We start from the raw sequence: 21504 nt of genomic DNA, 5'->3' as shown, positions 1-21504 counted from the left end.
ATGCTGGCTTGATGGAAACCCTCCCTTATATTCTTCTCCTCCATTTTCCTAGCATGCTCTTCAGTTTATGATCAGACTGGCAGAAGTGAACTACCTTTACTGCATAAATTTGAAAAGGGATTTACCATATCAAGCAGCTCTGTGATTCTGAAATGCATTTCCAGAAAAAATAAAAAAATAAAACAAGAATAGATTACAGCAAGATTTATCCCAAGGTAAATCTAAAGCTTTTTATTTTTTAATGAGGAAACCTTTCAAAGTCTCCAGGGGATCTCTCTCAGATTCTGCTTCTATAATTTGCTTCCCCGTCCTCCCCCCACCCTTAAAGCACTTTCATTAAAGCATTACTGTTCATCTTACTAAGTGGGCGAGGCAGAAACAGGAAGCAAAAGCACCATGTATTAGCTGGCAGGTTTGCTCCAGGGAAGGCATAGCACGTCCTCTTCTATTCCCCGCAGATCCAGGCTGTGGGAGTACTGCTCCCGAGTCAGAGCATCTCTGGCTATAACATGTTTCCCCTGATACACTGTAAACACCAGCACATTAATTATTTAATGAAAAAGCCTCCTGGTAAAATCCCCAGGGAACTGCAGAGAAACAGTTACTCACATCATTGTACGTTAATAAGCAATGCGCTCAGGCTTAGAATCTTCCATAAAAATACATTAATAAAGGCGGGTAAAGCAGTCTAATTAACAGCACTCTTGCTTCATGGAAAGGGTGCTGGATGCATGGGACAGCTTCCCAATGAAGACTAAAACAGTCACAGAATTCATGAAAGCACAGGATAAGCATTGAAGGTCCTTTGTTATTACATTACATTAGTGATTTCTATTCTGCCTTTACGGGCTCTATGGTACAATGGAGTAGGGTTTTGTAGTACAGTGGTACCTTGGTTTACGAGCATAATTCGTTCCAGAAGCATGCTCGTAAACCAAAATACTCGTATATCAAAGCGAGCTTCCCCATAGGAAATAATGGAAACTCGCTTTGATACGTTCCCACCCCCCGAGGCCAGCGGCGCTGCTATTACCCCCCCCCCCCCGAGAACCGGCATTGCTCCCCCCCGAAGGCCTCCCCGCGATCCGGCACACCCCCCCCCCCCCCACCGCGACCTGAAGTCCCCCAGACTCTCCCAAACCCGCTTCTTACTTTCATCTGGCCTCGGCACCGGCATGTCCTGTGCATTGGTGCCGGTGCCCGAAGATCGGCCTCCTCTTCTGTGCTGGGCCTGAAGGGACACGTATCATGTCCTTAGGCCATGTTTTCCAGCTGTAAGAAAGCCAGACTCTGTTTGTCTTTCCCTCTTTGAAAACACTACAAGGACATGTATGTTTGAACAGAGATGTTGTGAAGTGAATTCAATTGTTTTGTTAAGCCGTATTTACAGATAGCTTTAGTTAAGAAGTTCTGCTGGTCAAGGCTTTTTCTGACCTTTTGGACTCCAGCCAGAGATAGAGGAAAATGCTGATGTCTTTAAAGTTTTATGTGACCTGTGTCCATATATGGTTTGTGTTTACGTCACATGCTGACAACACTGATTCATGTAAAAGATATAAAAGGAATGTGAAGCTGATATTAAAGCGGACATGTTTTGGAAGATGACTTCTGTTCTTTAAGATATGTCCCCAGATGCATCTGACTTTCAAATGACAGAGACACAGAAAGTATGGGGCAGGAATTGGGACCTAAGCCTTTTCAGGGCCTTGAGCATCTGCGCATGCTCAAGGCCTGTGAGTTCACGTTCTCTCCAAGATATCCGAGATTCTCGAAGAGAACGTGAACTCGCAGGCCTTGAGCATGCGCAGATGCTCAAGGCCCAGCACAGAAGAGGAGGCCGATCTTTGGGCACTGGCACCAATGCACAGGACATGCCGGTGCTGGTGCCAAGGCCAGATGAAAGTAAGAAACGGGTTCAGGTGGGTCTGGGGGACTTCAGGTCGTGGCGGGGGGGGGGGGTGCCGGATCGCAGGGGGGGGGGGGGGGCGCTCGTTAATCGAGGCACGCTCGGTTTCCGAGGCGCCGATTTTGTGAATGTTTTGCTCGTCTTGCAAACTCACAAACCGGTGCACTCGTAAACCGAGTTACCATTGTACTGGTATACTTCTGTGTTTCTGAGAGTCTCTCCAATGCCTTTCTTCACTCACTACTGTCCTAATGCTATCAGAACCCAATGGACCTTCCTGATCATAGTCAATCCACAGAATATCTATTTGGGATACAACAGACACCAGCAGAAAAACAAGGTGACATTAAGATCTAAGAGGCTGAAATGGAACATAACCTCTTATTCTGTGCAGACATCAACTGCTCATTTCAGCATGATTTTTCATTCATGGGGGGAAGGGGAGAAACACATAAGAAATAATTTTTTTGTAGTACTGTATCTACCTGTTCACGATCTATAAATATACTGCATTTATATTCTAAAACAAAGAATGTTTGCTTCACTTTCAAAGGTGAAACTGGCACATCAAATTTGCCTGCCTGAAGTATCCAGAGTAAACCCTAGTTATGGTCTCAGACTAAGCCAGGAAATGAACTGCTCTCAGCATTGTTAGTTTCTCCAGTGACTGCTGAGTATATTTTTAGAATAACCCACTTTCCACATTTGTTATGGATTTTACTTAGTTCCAAAGAAACGATTCTCTAAATTCCAACTGTAGCTCCATCAAGATACAACTTTCAAGTTTGCTCTACTATGCTTAAAACAGCACAGGGATGCCATTTGTACCACTAAACTTCCTTGTGGTGTTATTTTAGAGAAAAATTCTGTATTCAAAGTAAGTAGCGACGTCTGCAGTAATCCCTGAGTAGCAGAAGCTTCTGACATGGAAAGGGAGGCAATGCCGACCTCTGCTACGAGTCCAGACACGCTGTCCATCTCATGGCATGGGATGTCTCAGATGCCAGTTCAGCAACAGCCATGAAATGCTGGATAGAGCCTGCAGGCTTGCCGCGTCAAAAGTATTTTACAATACAATACATTGTCTTATATACCGTAATTCTCTGCAAAGAATCTATGCAGTTTACAATAAGAATTAGATCAAGTTTGGAAGTTACATTATTAGAGGTTGTTGGGAGGAAGAGGTGAAGATAACAAAGAGGTTATAGGGAGAAGAGGTTATGTATGAAAACCAGGTACTTCTCATCGAGTTGTATGGAGGTGGCATGAACCCCCTGATCAGAAATTGGTGGTGCACTGCAAGCTACAGTACCACACACCACTATTCCATTCAACTTGAATTTTTAAGGAAGGGAGACATTAGGGATTAAAGTCTTAGAGTTCCCGTTCAATTGCAACCATTTTTAATTGCTCGAGAACAGAAATGGGTTAATATTAAAGAGGTTTAAGTTTCACTACTGAGGAATAAGAGGATGTAATTAAGAATCCCTATTAGAGTAAGGAATGGTTTAGGATTTGCGAGGGTGAATCGCAACTTATTTCCTTTTTTTCTTTCTTTATAATTTGTTTCTTTGAAATTGTGTCATGTCTCCCCATTATTGTGGGCTTAAAAAGGAATTTTGTATGAACGATTAACTACTGCTAATATCTAAGGAAGATCCTTTTTTCTTTGTATCGTCTGATATTGTAACCATTAAACTTATAAAAATAAAAAGTCTTAAGAGTTTCTCCAAGAATCTACAGGGAGAAGAAAAATTAAGTTTCAAGTTTATTAAATTTTGATTTAACCCCCCCCCCCCCGGAGATTTTTGCTGTTTTCTCAGCAACTGCTTTAAATTTCAATGAGAACTTTTACAGACCCCCCCCCAAATTGCCTAATCAGTGCCCAAATTTGATGCTAATTGGCATTAATTAAAAGTTACACATGCAACTTAGTATGCACACTGCCCAAAATGTTATGTATCAGTTCGAGCGCGTGAATCCGAAAAGGGAGCGTGGTCAGGGATGGATCGTAGGCATTCTTTTAAGTTATGCCCAAGTTTTTAGCTTATGTACTGTAGGTGCAGGTGTTTAGGCCAGGCTTTCCTTGGCCTAAATGGGTGTACCTAAAAGTTATGACACATAACCGGCACTAAGAGTAATTCTATAAACTGCGCATAAACCTTTATAGAATCACACTCAGTGCCGCTGATTTTTTTAGGTGTGATACCTAGAATCAGGACCTTAGTAATCAAGTTTATGCATCATACCATGTTTGTCATGTTGTGTTTTACTATGCTTTATGTATGTAAACTTGTAAACCCATTCTGTGCTCTCCTGGGAGGATGGGATATAAAACGCAATAAATAAATAAATAAAACTACTACTATATTACACAGCATTTAATTATCTTAAGCTAATTCAGGGGTGTCAAAGTCCCTCCTCGAGGGCTGCAATCCAGTCGGGTTTTCAGGATTCCCCCAATAAATATGCATGAGATCTATTTGCATGCACTGCTTTCATTGTATGCTAATAGATCTCATGCATATTCATTGAGGAAATCCTGAAAACCTGACTGGATTGCGGCCCTCGAGGTCAGACTTTAACACCTGTGAGCTATGTTGTTACTTACATTTTAGCATTACTACTTAGCGATTTTGGCGCCTTAAAAATGTTTGAGCTAAAACACAGTAGATTAACGTCATTCAAACAATACAATTAACAATATGTCAGAATTTTGCTAATCACTATGAATACTTAAAAAAAGTGTCCACCCCCTGCTTTAACAGAAGCATTTTGTCACTTTGGGAATTTCTCAACAGCCTCGTCGATCAGTCCCAGTGACTGACTATCTCAGATTATCTGCAGCATTTGAGTTCAGCAATCGTTTGTGGCTTTGGGTGGTGCTCGCGACAGGCCTCCAAAATTGTTCCCCAGACCAAAAAAAAAATTGTGACATCATTTAACAGTTAGCTGGATTTTTCCTCCTCAAATAGTAATTTTCCAGAGCAAATATTTCTGAACACACAAAATTTGCTGGGTGGTCATGCTAAAAAGTCTAACTTCACTGCGTTTAAAGATAATCTCATTCCTTTTGGCACATAAACATAGATAGTAAAGAAGGCTGTAAAATTTCAAGTTGAAGTTCCAAGCATTTGCTGAGAACAACAGCAAAAACTCTGGGGGGTTACTACTTTTTTTTTTTTTTTTTGCCTCACCCTGTATATACTCAAGGTAGGCCCAGGGAACAGGTGCAAAGATTTCACATCGAAGCCTCCTTGTGCACTTTGACTCACCTCCCACAAAGCATCCCCAACTTTTTGCATATTGCTGCCCAATGACTGCAAAGGCATTAAAAGAATTATTACACAGCGACAACCATCTTTTCACCACTAAGACTTGATGTTCTATTTATAGGCTTGGCAGGAACAGGCCATGTTATGGAAGTTCTACACTTCTTTCCCAGGGGCTGAAGGGAGAGCTAAGGAGAGAGAAAGGCTATGGTCTTCAAATGTCAACTGGAGCCCTCTGCTACCCAAATTACAGGGAGGATGTTTTGCGCATCAAGCTGGGTCAGCAGTTCTGCAGCAAGGGGAAGCATTAGCAGGTTGATGTGTACAAAACTGCATGCAGAAAAGGGACACCGAGACTTCTCTTTACTGTACATATGCATCACATCACAAAATTCATTAGACTTCCAAGTGTATTTGTGCACATATAGTAAGTGTTCATTGTTTTTCAGATACACTTTCCAAGCTCCACCAATCCAACATGCTAAGGGTTATGGAGGGGGAAGTACCAAGCGTGCAGAACAGCAACTTGCACAGGGTGCGATGATGCATTACATACAACATGCCGGGCAAAAGGGCTTGGCACATATGGAAGCAGGGCTGAACAGGACTCAATACCCACCTTCAGCACTCTTGGACTTGATTTTGTACTAGTTGCTGAATCAAGGAGCAGAGACTCAGCATGTATTCGGCGTAACCGGTCTTTAAGCTCTGTGTTTTGTGCTATGGCCTGAAATATTTCAAAAAGGAAAGATGGGGCTACACTGCTAATAAAAAGGTTTTCCTATCCAATACACACAGCGGTTTGTAAAAAAGTAGCAAAACAGCAGAGTTTTACTTTAGACACCATGCATATCACATGGCAGTTTAGGCATGCTACTTCTCTTCCAGGTGAAAGAAAAACTTTTTACAATACGAAAATGACTTTTTTTTTTTTTTTCTTTTTCTGGTATACAGAAAAGTAAGACATAGATCACAAAGGGGAGAAAAAGATTACGAAGAAAAAAAAAAAAAATAAAAAAAAATCACAAACCTTCGCTAGCTCAGACCTTCCTATATTTTCCTGGGATGGTTTTTCAGAATTCCCACAATGAAAACAAATTGTAGGTATTGTCAGAAAAGTGTGGTAATGGTTGCAATTCTATTTGATGCCGAGACCTCAGCAGGTGGCACTAGGTCCTCGAGAGAGACCAGTGTGCCACAGGGGTCGGTTTTGTCCCCTTTCTTTTTTATGACAAACAGCTAGAAATTAGAGGGTCTTAGTGCTCTTCTACAGGATGCTGAAACTGGCTGTGTGTACATAAGCTGCATTTGACTATTAAGGATGATGAAGACATTGTGGATTATTAGGAGTGCATATCCACCAGAAGATTTTGTAAAATTGATGGGATCCAAGTTGTGATGAGTGCTGGAGGAGAGGCATCTGGGGTAGTAATAGATACTACTATCTACAAAGGTTAAATTATTAATATGAGAAATTTTGGGGGGAGATTGCAAATTATATGACAATTGTGTTGATGTTTTAACTGTGCATGATTTGCATAAAGTGACCCAGGCCATGATTTTAACAAGGCTACATTATTATGTGGTTTATCTTGGGTTGTCTAAACTGAGTTTAAGGTATATTCAGTTGTTGCAAAACACAACAGCTTGTATCATTGAGGGCTTGAAGAAAAATGACCAAGTATCTCCTTTGATAAATGTTTACATTAGATACTTACCGAGTTTATCGTTTATTGAGGACTGTATATATGTAAACCACTTTGAATGTGTAACCACAAAAAGATGGCATACAAGTCCCAATCCCTCCGCCACTTTTTCTTTATATACCGCCTTTCACAGCAATCAAAGCTTACAATATTAATAATTTTTCACAAGTAGAGGGAAAACATCAAATTTAGGACAGAAAAGCCCATCAATAATAGACAAAAGCACTCATGTACATAAACGGTTCATAGACAAAACCGCGGAAGACAAAGGCACGCGCAGACAACTGAGCGCAAGACGGAGGCGCGCACCGAAGAAAATGACAGTTTTTAGGGGCTCCGACGGGGGGTTTTGTTGGGGAGCCCCCCCACTTTACTTAATACAGATCGCGGCGGCGTTGTGGGTGGTTTGGGGGGTTGTAACCCCCCTCATTATACTGTAAACTTAACTTTTTCCCTGTTTTTAGGGTAAAAGTGAAGTTTTCAGTAAAATATGGGGGGTTACAACCTCCCAAACCCCCCACAACGCCCCCACAATGCGGCGCGATCTGTATAAAGTAAAATGGGGGGTTCCCCCCCCACACACACCCCCGTCGGAGCCCCTAAAAACAGTTATTTTCTTCGGTGCGCGCCTCCACGCTGCGCTCAGTTGTCGGCACACGCCTTTGTCTTCCGCGGTTTTGACCTGACACCACATAAACATTAAAAAAAATTAAATAAAATAAACTGTGTCAACAGAGCCATTGGTGCTCATTTAAAATTGTGTGTGGTCTGTCCCCTGGGCAATATACAAGATAACGTGTGCAGTTATTCTGGCCAAGCAGCTATGCTCACAAGACAAGTATTGCTGTTACCGGTACTTCTAGATACGAGAAAGGCAGGTGTAAATTATGTGAAGGAATTGGGACTTGTATACCGCCTTTTTGTAGTTATACAACCACACTCAAAGCGGATTACATACAGGTACTTCAAGCATTTTCCCTGTCTAATGTACCTGGGGCAGTGGAGGATTAAGTGACCTGCTCGGGGTCACAGGGTGTGAACCCACAACCTCAGGGTGCCGAGGCTGCAGCTTTAACCACTACGCTACACTCTTCTCCACTTGAGCTTTTTCTGCATCAGGACCAATCGCCTGGAATTGCATTACTGAGAGACTTTCAGGGCCTATCAGATTTGTTAGCATTTGGAAAGGGCTTTCAAGACTTGCCCATTTTACTAGGCATTTTGAGGGGTTGAGGGGTATGTGATACTGTTGGGGAGTGATTATTGGGGATAGTGCTGGGGGTAGGTTGATGTCAAAAAGGTTTAACTGCATTTAGGATTTTAAGTGTAACCCCTTTTTCCCTAGGTACCCTAAGACTGGTTATGTGCACAGGAGGCAAGCCAGAAAAGCACTATCAGGTAAAAATAGTGTAAATAAGGACAAATATAAATTCCCATTTACAAATATATCCAGGGTTCTAGGACACTGATCCCCAGAGCTATATGTACAAAGGTAGTCAGCTGCATAGAGAAATTTTCTGCCAGCTCCCACAAAGCCTGAAAGCCTATTTTTTTTGACTTGCCTTTTCAAATTTAGGCACTTTGTAATCTTGTAATTGCTTGGCTTTAATTATTTTAAGGTATAGGTTTAAGGCTGTTTATTGTATGTTGTTATTTTATAATGGTCTATCGTGTTTTGTTTTAATTATATACGTATTGTTATCTGCATAGAACCATGATGGCAAATAAAGGCCAAATGGCCCATCTAGTCTGTTCATCCGCAGTAACTATTATCTCTTTCTCTCTCCGAGAGTTCCCACGTGCCTATCCCAGACCTTTTGAATTCAGACACAGTCTCTGTTTCCACCACCTCTTCTGGGAGACTGTTCCACGCATCTGCCACCCTTTCTGTAAAAAAGTATTTCTTTAGATTACTCTGAAGCCTATCACCTCTTAACTTCATCCTATGCCCTCTCATTGCAGTTTCCTTTCAAATGAAAGAGACTCAACTCATGCGCATTTACATTATGTACTATATATACTCACATATAAGTCGATCCAAATATAAGTCGAGACCCCCTTTTTCCCTCCAAAAAGGAGGAAAAATGGTTGACTCTAATATAAGTTGGGCTGCTTAATATTCAAGCGCCCTGCCCCATCAGGCTCTGCACCCAGCCCCCTACCTTCCTCCCCTGTCAGGATCTGCACCCAGCATCCTTCCATCTTCCCCTCCCTTGTCAGGCTCACCCAGCATCCTTCCCTCTCTCCCCTGTCAGGCATTGCACCAGCCCCCTTTCTTCCTTCCCCCATCCCGTTAGGCATTGCACCAGCCCCCTTCCTTCCTTCCCCCTCCCCTGTCAGACTCTGCACCCAGCACCCTTCCTTCCTTTCCCCATCAGACTCTGCCCCCGCCTCCCTCCCTGCACTAGCCTCATACGGTACCTCATCTTGGTGATGCGCGGTGGAGGTGCAGCGGGCAGGAGCAAACTTTCCAAGTTCCTGCCCTGCTGCTAACCGGCTGCCATGAATTCCTTCAGCCGCTGAGCAACACGAGCAGGAGCGCGATTTGGCGCTGCTGCTCGGTACCGAGAGGCATCCTTACTGGCTCCCGAGAATTATTGGGCGTGAGTGTGTGAGTGAGAGGGAAAGAAATGCTGCACACAGTGAATGGAGAAAGGAGAATTTTTGGCATAGGGAAGGAGAGTGAGGTACAGATGCATGGGGAAGAGAAAGTTGAGAGGGAGAAATGTTATGGTGGTGGAGCGGGAACAGTGGGACAGATTGAAAGGGATGCAAGAGGGAGGAATGTTGGACATAGTGGTGGAGAGAATGTAGGGAGAGATGTGGCATGGTGCTAGAGAGGGGTGATAGAAGGAGAAATGGTGGGCATGGAAATGATGGGCAGAGACAAAAGATGCTGCACGTGGTCCAGGGGATGAGAGAGGAAAAAATGTTGGATGTGGCAGTAAAGGGGATGGGAGAGATGCACCCTGGATCCCTCTCTCTCGTTCTCAGCAACCTTTGCAGCAAGGGAGGGAATGAGAGAGAGAGATGGTGGACAGTAAGAGAGAGAGGAAGACATGTTACACCTATCACATAAGAACATAAGAATAGCCTTACTGGGTCAGACCAATGGTCCATCAAGCCCAGTAGCCCGTTCTCACGGTGGCCAATCTAGGTCACTAGTACCTGGCCAAAACCCAAGGAGTAGCAATATTCCATGCTACCGATCCAGGGCAAGCAGTGGCTTCCCCCTATGTCTTTCTGAATAACAGCCTATGGACTTTTCCTCCAGGAACTTGTCCAAACCTTTCTTAAAACCAGCTACACTATCCGCTCTTACCACATCCTCTGGCAATGCGTTCCAGAGCTTAACCATTTTCTGAGTGAAAAAATTTCCTCCTATTGGTTTTAAAAGTATTTCCCTGTAACTTCATCGAGTGTCACCCTCCACCCGTTTCCCAATCAAATCCAACTAACACAGAATAAAGTAACTAAATTAAAAATCTAATTCATGAACCCAAGCACCATCCATCCTGTGAACTGTTTGTTTAGAGGACTTTGCTTGACACTGTTTGATGCTCTGTCTGTTTCCATCTGTTTTACCTGCCTGCACCTATTGTGCATTCAGTTGATCTGTATTGATATTATTGCCTGTTTCTTTTGATTCCTTAATAAAAATGATTAAAAAAAAAAAAGGTTACATGATGTACAGTCGAAAAACTAATGAACAACAAAAATACCATAAGAAACCCAAACGGCTGCTTGTATTTGTTTGCCTTTGTATTTCCCGGTTGGATTTGTATTTCTTGTATGCCCTTTGTTGCTTTGGTTGACCTCAATTAACATGATTAAAAAAAAAAAAAGAACCACCAATATTATACCTTATCCCAGTTACCAATCAGGGCAGATATGCTGACCCAAAAAGCCGTCCCAACACAGCCCCCACAACCAGAGAGGAATCTCCTTTTTCTCATACACCCCGCACAACAAAAAACATATCTATCACCCTCATAGAAGCCAGACTAACAAAGACATCATACTGAAAGACTTCACAGATAAAAATGGGGCATATTCCTGACTATTAAAACCTGACTTACAGACAATGATAGTTACACCAGGTATATGTCCCTTACATTATCACATTTTTAGCAGGCTCCAGTACACAGAAAAGATGTAACAGCTATGGACTGCAGAAAAATATATATATTGGTACTAGATCTCAATATGTGTCACATTAGGTTAAAATCTTATATTGGAAAAACATGCACTGCCAAGGATAACTATGCAAATTATAACCTGGAGAATCAAACTGTTTGCTATTAGATCCCTAGTTTGTATCAAGTTAGGATACAACCTTGTATAGTAAACTTGCTTTGCAATTATGTCAAATTGTAATCTGTCAACTATATAATATGTATGTTTAACCTGTAAGCCAGGGGTGTCCAACCTGTGGCCTCGTGAAGTATTTTGTGCGGCCCCGGTTGAGGGCGATGCAGTGTTTTACTCTGTTGCCCCCGGGTATTTACCATTTTGCCGGCTCCCTCCTCTGTCTTGCTGCAGCATTTGTGCGGCCCCAGAAACATTTTTTTCGGCCAATGTGGCCCAGGGAAGCCAAAAGGTTGGACACCCCTGCTGTAAGCTGTTCTGAGCTCTTTGGGGACATTAGGATAGAAAACAAAATTAAATAAATAAATGCTATGCACGAATGGGGAGGGGAAAAAGAGGGAGGTTGATTCAGGACAGAAGGGAGTAAGGATGCTGTACAATGGGAGGAAGGGACGAGTGAGAGAAATGCTGAACCATGGTAGGAGGAACCTGCGCAACTCTCTATTTCTGAAACACACACTGTTCTCTGCCTTTTCCTTTTTACTGCTCTCAGGCTGGGAGGCAAAAAAAAAAAAAAAAAAAAAGGGCAAAAGCTCAGAATCTTTCAAAACAGCCAATAGTAGCTCTTGGCTCTTGGCAGTGGGAGGAGTCCAGAGTGCAGATAGCCTCCCCGTTGCCATGACATCAGACGAAACAGCAGCTCTCAGCTGAATTTCCGCACCTCGAAACTTCTGAAAGATTCAGTGCGCACAGGAATCCCTCCTCCTCATACAAGAGTTTGTGTTTTTATTGTAATGAGTGGAATGGAGCAGTGGGCTGAGAATCAGAGACGTGCTTTGTGAACTTGGACAAGTTGTTCAACCCTCCATTGCCTCAGGTACAAACTTTGAATACAGGTCTACTTTACTAAAATGTAATTCATCTTAAGTTACCGAGAAAGTGTGAACTAAATCTAAATCCCCTCTTTATATATTTTAAAATTGACGTGGGTGTTAAAATACATAGATACAAAGTATGCATGTGCGAGTAATTTGCATATGTTAAGTGTTCTATGCATGGAAATATATCTTTTTGTATATTCAGCCTGGCTGTGAGGATTTTAAGATAGATCTGGAAAGTCGTGCCCTAAGTTATGAGTTAGCCAAAATCAGTTTTAAAAACACAAATACCAGTACTCCTTGCCACACTACACAGAAGATGAAAAGAGGATTAAAAGGCTCCATCACAGATGAATGCTACTTAACATCCTACAAAGCCTCCACAAAAGTAGATGATCACACGACTGACAGTAGCAGTCTGTTAATGCACTTCCTGCCATCTGATTATCTAACCAGGAAATCTAAAAGGAAATACTCAAAACTTACATTTTCACTAGCCAGAAAAACTCATGCCCTTTGCTTTGCTACCAACAGAACAGCAGACTCCCTGGTCAGAATCATGCAAAGGTTTCTAGTTAATCCATCCCAAATTGAAGCGCCATGCAGCACGGATACCAAGTAACTTTAATGCACCTACTATATCTTTAGATCAAACAGTGAAATACTGCATTTCAGAACCGTGAGGAATACACTTTACAGTGCTTGCTTCGAGTTTTAGAACAAACTAAGCATCAGCACATTAACTTCTATGTAACAACTGACCTCTGACTAAAGGTTATCTTGACCGACAGACCAGTGTCTTGCAAGCTTTTCCAAGCCACGACACACTAAACTCGGGGCCACATGTCAGACGTCATCACATCAACATCTGCGCGGAAGCCCTTCAGATGGAGCCCTGAGCTTGTTAACCCTAAAATGATGCCGGTAAGGAGGTGCAGAGAACAGGAGAGGTGCCTGCGAGGAGGAGAGATGCCAGCTGACTTGCCTACATGACATGCCTCTTGCAGCACACCCGGAATCTCGCCATGGCACACAGTTTGTGATACACTGCTATAGACAATTTCAAAGGGTCTGATCCGCACCAAATATAAGCACCTAAATTTATGGTCCTAAATATGTGATTTTCAGCCAAACTTAGCCTAAGTTTTCAACTAAAGATTTTGTAAAATTAAGGAGCCAGTACATTATCCCCCCAATTCTATAATCTTGAGTGCAAAGTTTCATGCTTAGCAGGCATATTTATGTATACAACATAATTGTTAAATTAGGTTCCAATTGGTGCTACCAATAAACTGTTAAATTGGAGTTAATTGGTGCTAACCAGCACAACTTTGCAGTTACATGAGTAATGCTCTTAGTTTTCAAATTTATGAACTTTTACTAATCATCAAATACCTTCTAAGTGGTGTACAAATACTAGTATATCCCCCCAAAGTTTTAGAAGAAAAAACCCCTCCATTAGCAATAGGAAATAAAAAGATAAATACCATACTGCTGAGAAGATCCTCATGGGTAGCAACAGAGGGGCATTTTCGATATGAAGTCTAAATCTAAGTTTAGACGTTTTGAGGGATATGCACAAAAATCCAGTACCAAACATGCCCATTTTCAAAACTGCAAAACGTCTTCCCTCCCCCCCCCCCCCCCCAACAATGGATGCGTTTGTGCTCTGTGCCTCTATCTTTTTGAACCGTTTTTGAAAAAAACAAAAAACAAAAGCAACAATCCAACCCACATCCAAATGAAAAATGCACAGAACAAGCCATCGGGATGTAGGAGGGGCCAGCTTTGTAGTAGACTGACCACACATACATCCCAACAGAGCAATTGGCCACCTCAGGGGACACTGCAGTGAACTTCACATAAAAGGTCTCAGGTACACATCTTACCATAACCCCTTTACGATGTATGGTTAACCCACCCAAAACCTACTGGATCCCACTGTACACCTCACCAATAGCCCTTATGCCTGCAGGTGTCACCTACATGTAGGATCAGTGGAATCTGGGTAGATTTTGGAAGGCTCACAGATTCCACCATAAGTATAGTGGGATATGGGCTTGAGTCCCCATCTCTATGGCTGACACTACCACCCACTAGGTTACCCAAGGAACCTGCCTACTGCTCTACTAGGACTAGCCAGAACATCTGAAGTAGAGAATGACACGGTGACAAAATTCATCACCGTTCCTGTCCCCGCGGATAACCGTGGGAAATAATCCCATGTCATTTTCTTGTGTCTATTTCAACCTCGGTCCTTCTACACCAGCATTCTTCAAAGCAAAGCTTGCGGGTCAGTGATTGTGGCCATTCATATTCTGATTCTTATGTGAGCCAAGGATAATGAAGCCATTGTGACATCACTGATGTGATTGGCTCTTAGGCACTGGTGGAATGAGGCATTATGACATCACAATATCTGCTCTGGATACCAGAGACTGTCATTCTGTAGTGTCTATCTCAACTTCAATCCTTCTACACCAGCATTCTTCAAAGCAAAGCTTGCAGGTCAGTGGTTGTGGCCATTCATACTCTGATTCTTCCCTCTCTCCTTAAAGAATGACATGAAGATGTTTTACCACGGTTATCCACGAGGACGGGAACGGTGATGAATTTTGTCACCGTGTCATTCTCTAATCTGAAGTTCTCATACAGACTAGTATGTACTGTTTCATTCACATCTTTGGAGAGTGTGAGGGGGGTCATCTGATCAGTTTGGGTACCTTTTTGACATTTGTTATTAAAACAAGTCTAGACCCAGACATCTAAAGTGTGCCCTGAACATGTTTGATTATAGCAGAAAAACGGCCAAGTCATACGCCTGTACTGGTCCCGCCAGAGCATATCTCTAACACCCCCCCCCCCTTGAGATTTAGATGAACTACTGAATTTGAAGGGTTTGGCGAGAAACATCCATCTACCCCTTTATGGCACTTTTTGGCTGTTTTTCTTTTTTCTTTAATAATGAGCCCCATAGTGAGGTCCAAAAAAGGAGATCCAAAAAGTCCAAAATATGTATACAAATGTTTCTGTTTATTTATAAACCACAATGAGGCGCAAAATGTTCATCCATCAAAAAATAAACCTCAGAACTAGAGAAGCCAGACTTGATACAGCTGTGTTTCGACATGAACACCTGTGTCAGGAGTCTAATATTCTATTGTACTGAGAGTATCAACATAAACAACAATTTGCAGATGAGAATGGTTAGTACGTAGCCTTCCCTTTGACATCAGTTAGGAAAATGTGCCCCTAGTTGACGAGGAATTATAGAAGCTAAGTTTTTGTATTGGGTTGCCTTTTCATATGTACTCGCTTGTACAGCTTTTCAGAAGAGAAATACTTAACTATTTCAACCTGGTGATCTTATTCCTGAGTTTGGATAACTGATATATTTGAGAGCCATTTGAATTAAGTTTTTTTTCTGCCTTAGTGCGTTTTTCTCCATATTTTTGAGGAGTTTGTGAGGAGAATGTGACAGTGGTTAGAACTACAGCCTTAGCACTCTTAGGTTGTGGGTTCAAACCCCGTGCTGCTGCCTGTGACCCTGGGCAAGATAGTGAAATGAATCACTGTTTTAAAATCGGCCAGGAATCGGCCAACAGCGATTGAATCGCTATCTTTAGTGAATCTGGGCCTTAATCCTCCACTGCCCCAGGTACATTAGATAGACTGTGAGCCCACAAGGACAGATAGGGAAAATGCTTGAAGTACTTGTATGTAATACACTGCTTTGAATTACAAGTTTTCAAGTTTATTAGGTTTTTTTATATACCGCCTATCAAGGTTATTTAAGCAGTTCTACAATCAGGTTGTAAAACTACAAAAAGGCAGTATACAAATCTCTTTCGCTTCCCTTACTGTTGATCTTAGTTTAACACATTTGGCAATGGTCATCTCTCCATATTTTGGGCTTTTGTGAGAGTATCTCATCCAGAGGGAAGGTGACTTGAACCAAAGAAATTATCCTCAACCAAAAAAGAAGGGGGGTGGGAATTCATCAACTCCCATGAGCCACAAAATCAACCCTAAAGGAAGTAACTAGAATAGGGCAGTCTACAGGTTCACTAAGATTTATCCCCCTAGTCCCACCAACAGAAAACTAGAGTAGGCAGGCAGATCAACGATGGACGGACGGGGGGAGGGGGTTAATTAAAGGAAGGATTTCCATGTTATATAAATTGAAGAAGCTGAGAACGGATTATGTGGTGGATTTTTATTTTTTTTTTAATATTGTTATTGTTTTTAAATTCTTTTATTGATTGTAAACCGTCTAGATAATTTTGATAGACGGTATATCAAAGATATAATAAACTTGGAAACTTGGCTTCTGCTAAGACAACTTGACACTCGGGTATGAACTTTGCCCCCTTTGTGAACTGAACTTGGAACAAATGAGACAGAGACAGGCAGACAGAGAGAGACTGACAAATCAGATATTATTACTAGAATTTTGTATGTGATATAAAGAAATATCTTAGAGCGTATTTTTTGATTGGTTATTAAAAACACCCATTACTACTATACTAGCAAATCTGCCAGTTTCCTCCATGATAGTCAACTGAACCTAGAAACCTGAAATGTAAATGTAGAAGATAGGAATACTCTTGGCAAAAAATCCAAGCAAAACTGAAAAAGAGATGTTTAAAAGAAACATGCTAGAGTTTATACAGGAACAATTAAAGTAGTTAATGAAACCTCATTAAGTGACTAAGCAGCCTCAAAAATAAACCAAGAGAACATCTCTACATTACAGATAAATCTCCTTTGCTTAAATACCCGGTTTAGTTCCCTCAGTAGAACTGTGCAAAAAACAGTCTGCTACTAAAGATTTTTACGAGAAAACTAATATTTTGTAGGAAATCAATGATGCTAGCACTGATGAAAATGTTCTGGAAACTACAGGATGTAGAGAAGAATCAAAGGCCCCAATCAGCATTTTGTTCATTTTAAGACTGTCCACATTTAAAACTGTCCATATTTTTCCCCAGGTGATATTTGGGTAATGCAGGTCTTGCAACATAGTCTATTATGTGACTATCAAAATACTGAGAGGTTGCAGTTTACTTAGAATACAGCTGCAAGACTACAGAACAACATAAACGTAGAGACCATTTACCCTAGTATCCTGTTTCCAACAATGGCCAGCCCAGGTCACACGCACCTAGCAGAGTTCCAAAAATTAACAAGATTCCATAGTGCTTAACCTTAGGAATATGCAGTTATGGAATAAGCAGTGGCTTTCCCCATGTCTACCTATTTTACCTCCAGATATTTATCCAAAATTTTCTAAGCACAGCTACTACATTAGCTACTTTTGCTACAGTACTTGCTGTAACAATGAGTTCCAGAGTTTAACTATAAATTGAAAGAAAAAAAATATTTTATTACTACTACTAATCATTTCTATAGCACTGCTAGATGTTTTGAAGCACTGTACATTCATTTTAAAAATGTTTGTAACTTCATGGAGTGTCCTCTCATCTTTGCACTTTTTTTAAAAGAGTAAACAATTGATTCACAACCACCCATTCTACTCCTCTATCACATCTTCCTCAGCTGTCTTCTCCAAGCTGTAGAGCTCTAACCTCTTTAGTCTTTCCTCATAAGAATCCCTTCCACCCCCTTAATCATTTTGGTTGCCCTTCTTTGTACCTTTTCCAGGTGCAGCCTCAGCAAAGGAGTGATACAGAGGCATTTTGATACTCTGTTTTATTATCTATTCTTTTCCTAATAATTCAAAATATTATTTGCTTCTTCTAGCGGCTGCTGTCACATACCGAGTAGAAGATGTCAATGTATTGTCCACAAAAACCTCTAAATTCTTTTTCTCAGTAGTGAATCCTAACATGGAACCTAGCATCATGTGGCTATATTTTGGATTATATGTCCTAAATGTACATCACTTTTCATTTGTTCACATTAAATTTTGTTTGCCATGTCCTATGCTTCTATTTAAATTATTACATGGAGCCGACTCAAAATACTTGGCAAATGCTCGGCATATATTTTAAGTCATACAATTAAGATCAGCCCCAAAGGACTTTTTAGTTATCCCTGGTAAAATGATTAGCCTCTATGAGGGTGCAATCATTTTCAGTGAAGACCCAACTGTAAAGGACAGCATATCAAATGTTTGATAGCTTCAGTAGGTTTCTTCTATTTTGTTAAATTCTATGGTACAGAAAAACACTATACAGTGGTACCTTGGATTACGAGCATAATCCGTTCCAGGAGCATGCTCGTAATCCAAAATGCTCGTTTATCAAAGCGAGTTTCCCCCATAGGAAATAATGGAAACTCGCTTTGATACGTTCCCCGCCCCGAGGCCAGCAGCACTGCTCCCCCCCCACGCTTGCAAAGACCCCCCTCCACGCGAACCGCCCCCCCCCCGCACGAACAACTTAAACTTACCCTCCCCCCCCCCGTCTGGCACCGGCACGCAGGCACAGATCGTGCTGATGCCTAGAAGATCTTCCGGCTTTTGCCTGCCTTGAGCATGCATCTGCGCATGCTCAAGGACTTCTAATTCTCCCTCTCGCCGAGATTCTCGGCGAGAGGGAGAATTAGAAGTCCTTGAGCATGCGCAGATGCATGCGCAAGGCAGGCAGAAGCCAGAAGATCTTCTAGGCACCGGCACGATCTGTGCCTGTGTGCCGGTGCCAGACTGGGGGGGAGGGGTAAGTTTAAGTTGTTCTGGCGGGGGGGGGGGGGTGGTTCACGCGGTGGGGGGGGCGGTTGGAGCGAGGGGGCCTTTGCGAGCGGGGGGGGGGAGCAATGCCGGTTATCGAGGGAGGGGGTGCTCGCAAATTGAGTCAACACTTGATTTGCGAGTCAAAAGTTTACTGAGTGTTTTGCTCGTCTTGCAAAACACTCGCAAACCAGGTTACTCGCAAACCGAGGTTTGACTGTATATGTAGTCATTTTTCGGAAACAGATCCACACACAAAAAAGATTTTCATTAGAAATAGAATTGCCAACATATATCTATATAGAGATCTACTTACTCAGGTCGGAGGAAGAGACTGGGAAGAGGAGGAAGAAATTAGTTAAACCCTTCTAACAAGCTCTTGTATTGCTGTGAAAGATCTACTTTGGTAATAGAAACCAATTACAACTGGGTGCAAAATACCAAATGTAGGGAGACCTCCGGGGGCAAATAGGCAGCACTTACAGAGGACAAGGCATTCTTCAGGCCAACAATCTGCACAGAAGGTGACGAACATGTGTCGTTTTCCAGGATCTGCTTCACCTTCTCCCTCTCAGCAGAGACTGTATTCAAAGCAGACTTCAAAGCGTAGTAAACTGTGGAGAAACGGAGAAAAAAATCAGGATCAAAGAATATGCTCATAAGCATTTTTTACTACAGCCCTGTGGGAATAATTATAGCAAAGTGAATTCTGCGATACCATTCACTTATTCATACACATATTAAAGACAAGGCATGTTATGAACCTGGTTTTACAACAAGGCATCTAAGTGTTATGCCCAAAAAGGCATCTATTTTACAAAAGGCAACATACATACCATTATGTGGCATAGAACAAACAAAACTGGATTGATTTTTTTACTCCACCAAAAAATTTTCAAAGACTAGGGGACACTCGAAGTTACAGGGAGATACTTTTAAGACCAATAGGAGAAATATGTTTTCATTCAGAGAATAGTTACACTCTTGAACACATTAGCAGAGGATGTGGTAAGAGCGGTTAATGTAGCTGGTTTTAAAAAGGTTTGGAAAAGTTCCAGGAGGAAAAGTTCATAATCTGCTATTAAGACATTGGGGAAGCTACTGCTTGCCCTGGATCGCTGCTACTATCTCGGTTTTTGCCAGGTACTTGTGACCTGAATTGGCCACCATGAAGATGGGATACTGGGCTCAATGGACTAATGGTCTGACCCAGTAAGGCTATTCTTATGTTCTTCATAAAATAGGCTTCCAGAACCAGCCCCGTTTGAATGTAAATGTCGATGCACACGTTTATACCAACTTTGAAGACTGGGTAAATGTGCATCTTGCTCTATCCCCCTCATTATATAATCTTGCATGCACAATTTTACACTTAGCGTGCAAAACTGCACCCACGTTATAGAATATCTACAGTTATACATGTAACAGATAAATTTGCACTAAACAAGTTATTGGTGATTATTTTAAAATTTTCTATTCCGCTTAAAATGGATTACAATAAAACATATATAACTTATCACATCAATAAAACATCAGTACGCCACAAACATTAAAACTACTACAAAACAGTTAGCTGCCAAACTAATTGGAGTTAACTGTCATTTGAGCATCCAATGGAGGTAGTGTAAGCAAATCAATCTCTTGCATATTCTTTGTGGATATCCTGAAAACCTGACTGGCAAGGAGGTTCTCCAGGACCGACTTGCGAAACATTATTATAGAACACAAGCATCAGGTACCACAGGAACACCTAACACACGCCAACAGTTACAGCAGCTACAGAACGGATGCTGGCATAAAAATGCTGTAAAGAAGTGTGTAAATGACAATATTCAGTAAATTCTGCAACTGGGAGTCTTACCATTGCTCTATCCACATTTATGCTTCCTCCCTTGACCTAAGAGCTATTCTTTAAGAGCACTCATAAGTGCTAATTTTCTGGCCATTTAGGTGCATAACTGCAAGTGCTTAGTTACTCTTCCCAGCACCACCCTAAAACTGATCTACTCTTTATCTTTCCTGGAAATGTCCTGTTACTCTCTTCATCTCCCTTGGTTTATGTCCAGATATCTTTTTGTAATCCATCTTATTTAATTCTTTTGTAACCCGCCTTGAACCGCAAGGTAATGGCGGAATAGAAATCCATACTGTAATGTAACTCTTCCTACAGACTCATGAGCCATGAGACAGATGAACTAGGGTCAAGAATCCCAATTAGATCTGCTACAGTAACAATGAAGAAAACTAAGGCTGCAGCCGCAGCCCTAAGGTCTGCGCAATCACACGTAACCAAAAACTTTCTCTTGTAAGATAAAATAAGTGGAGTCAGAATGAAAGACCCTGGAGAAGCAAGATGCTCCACAGCTCCTACATGCTGCCTTCTTGCCTACCTGTGGGTAGAAAATAGTCATCTTCCCCCAAACCTACAGGTTTAGGGAGCAATTCTGAACAGTCCAGGCCGCTTGCAATTTAGGTGGGCACTTTCAGCTCATTTACACTTCACCCCTTTTCAAAGAAAATCATTCACCCTGAAAATTAACTGCTGTTAAGTTCATACTAGTTAAAAGGCATCCAAGTGTTGCCCACCTGCTATTTTTGGGAACAGCTGATCAAGGCAAAATAGCATGTGTATACAGGGTAGGGAGTGGGGTGGCACTGTACATACTGCCCCTCTTGATGTCTGTGAGAACACTAACTCAACTGAAGGTATTCACATCGCAGACGTCCATGTATTAGCTGAGCA

At 41.8% G+C, this 21504-nt stretch overlaps 1 protein-coding gene across 7 annotated transcripts in view; it reads right to left on the bottom strand.

Moving 5' to 3' along the window:
- Positions 1-21504, bottom strand: part of OSBPL3 (oxysterol binding protein like 3) — a 308853-nt gene that overhangs the window by 73346 nt on the left and 214003 nt on the right. For 6 of the 7 annotated variants that reach the window (XM_033930817.1, XM_033930820.1, XM_033930821.1 and 3 more), the window contains one exon: positions 19245-19375. In XM_033930817.1, the coding sequence (XP_033786708.1) occupies positions 19245-19375 (131 nt within the window). Of the gene's footprint in view, positions 1-5797; positions 5906-19244; positions 19376-21504 lie in introns of all 7 variants that reach the window. The other variant, XM_033930823.1, reaches the window with a different exon arrangement.

This window comes from Geotrypetes seraphini, chromosome 2 (genome assembly GCF_902459505.1).
Source record: "Geotrypetes seraphini chromosome 2, aGeoSer1.1, whole genome shotgun sequence".
Lineage (NCBI taxonomy): Eukaryota > Metazoa > Chordata > Amphibia > Gymnophiona > Dermophiidae > Geotrypetes > Geotrypetes seraphini.
This window is presented reverse-complemented; position numbering and strand designations above follow the sequence as displayed.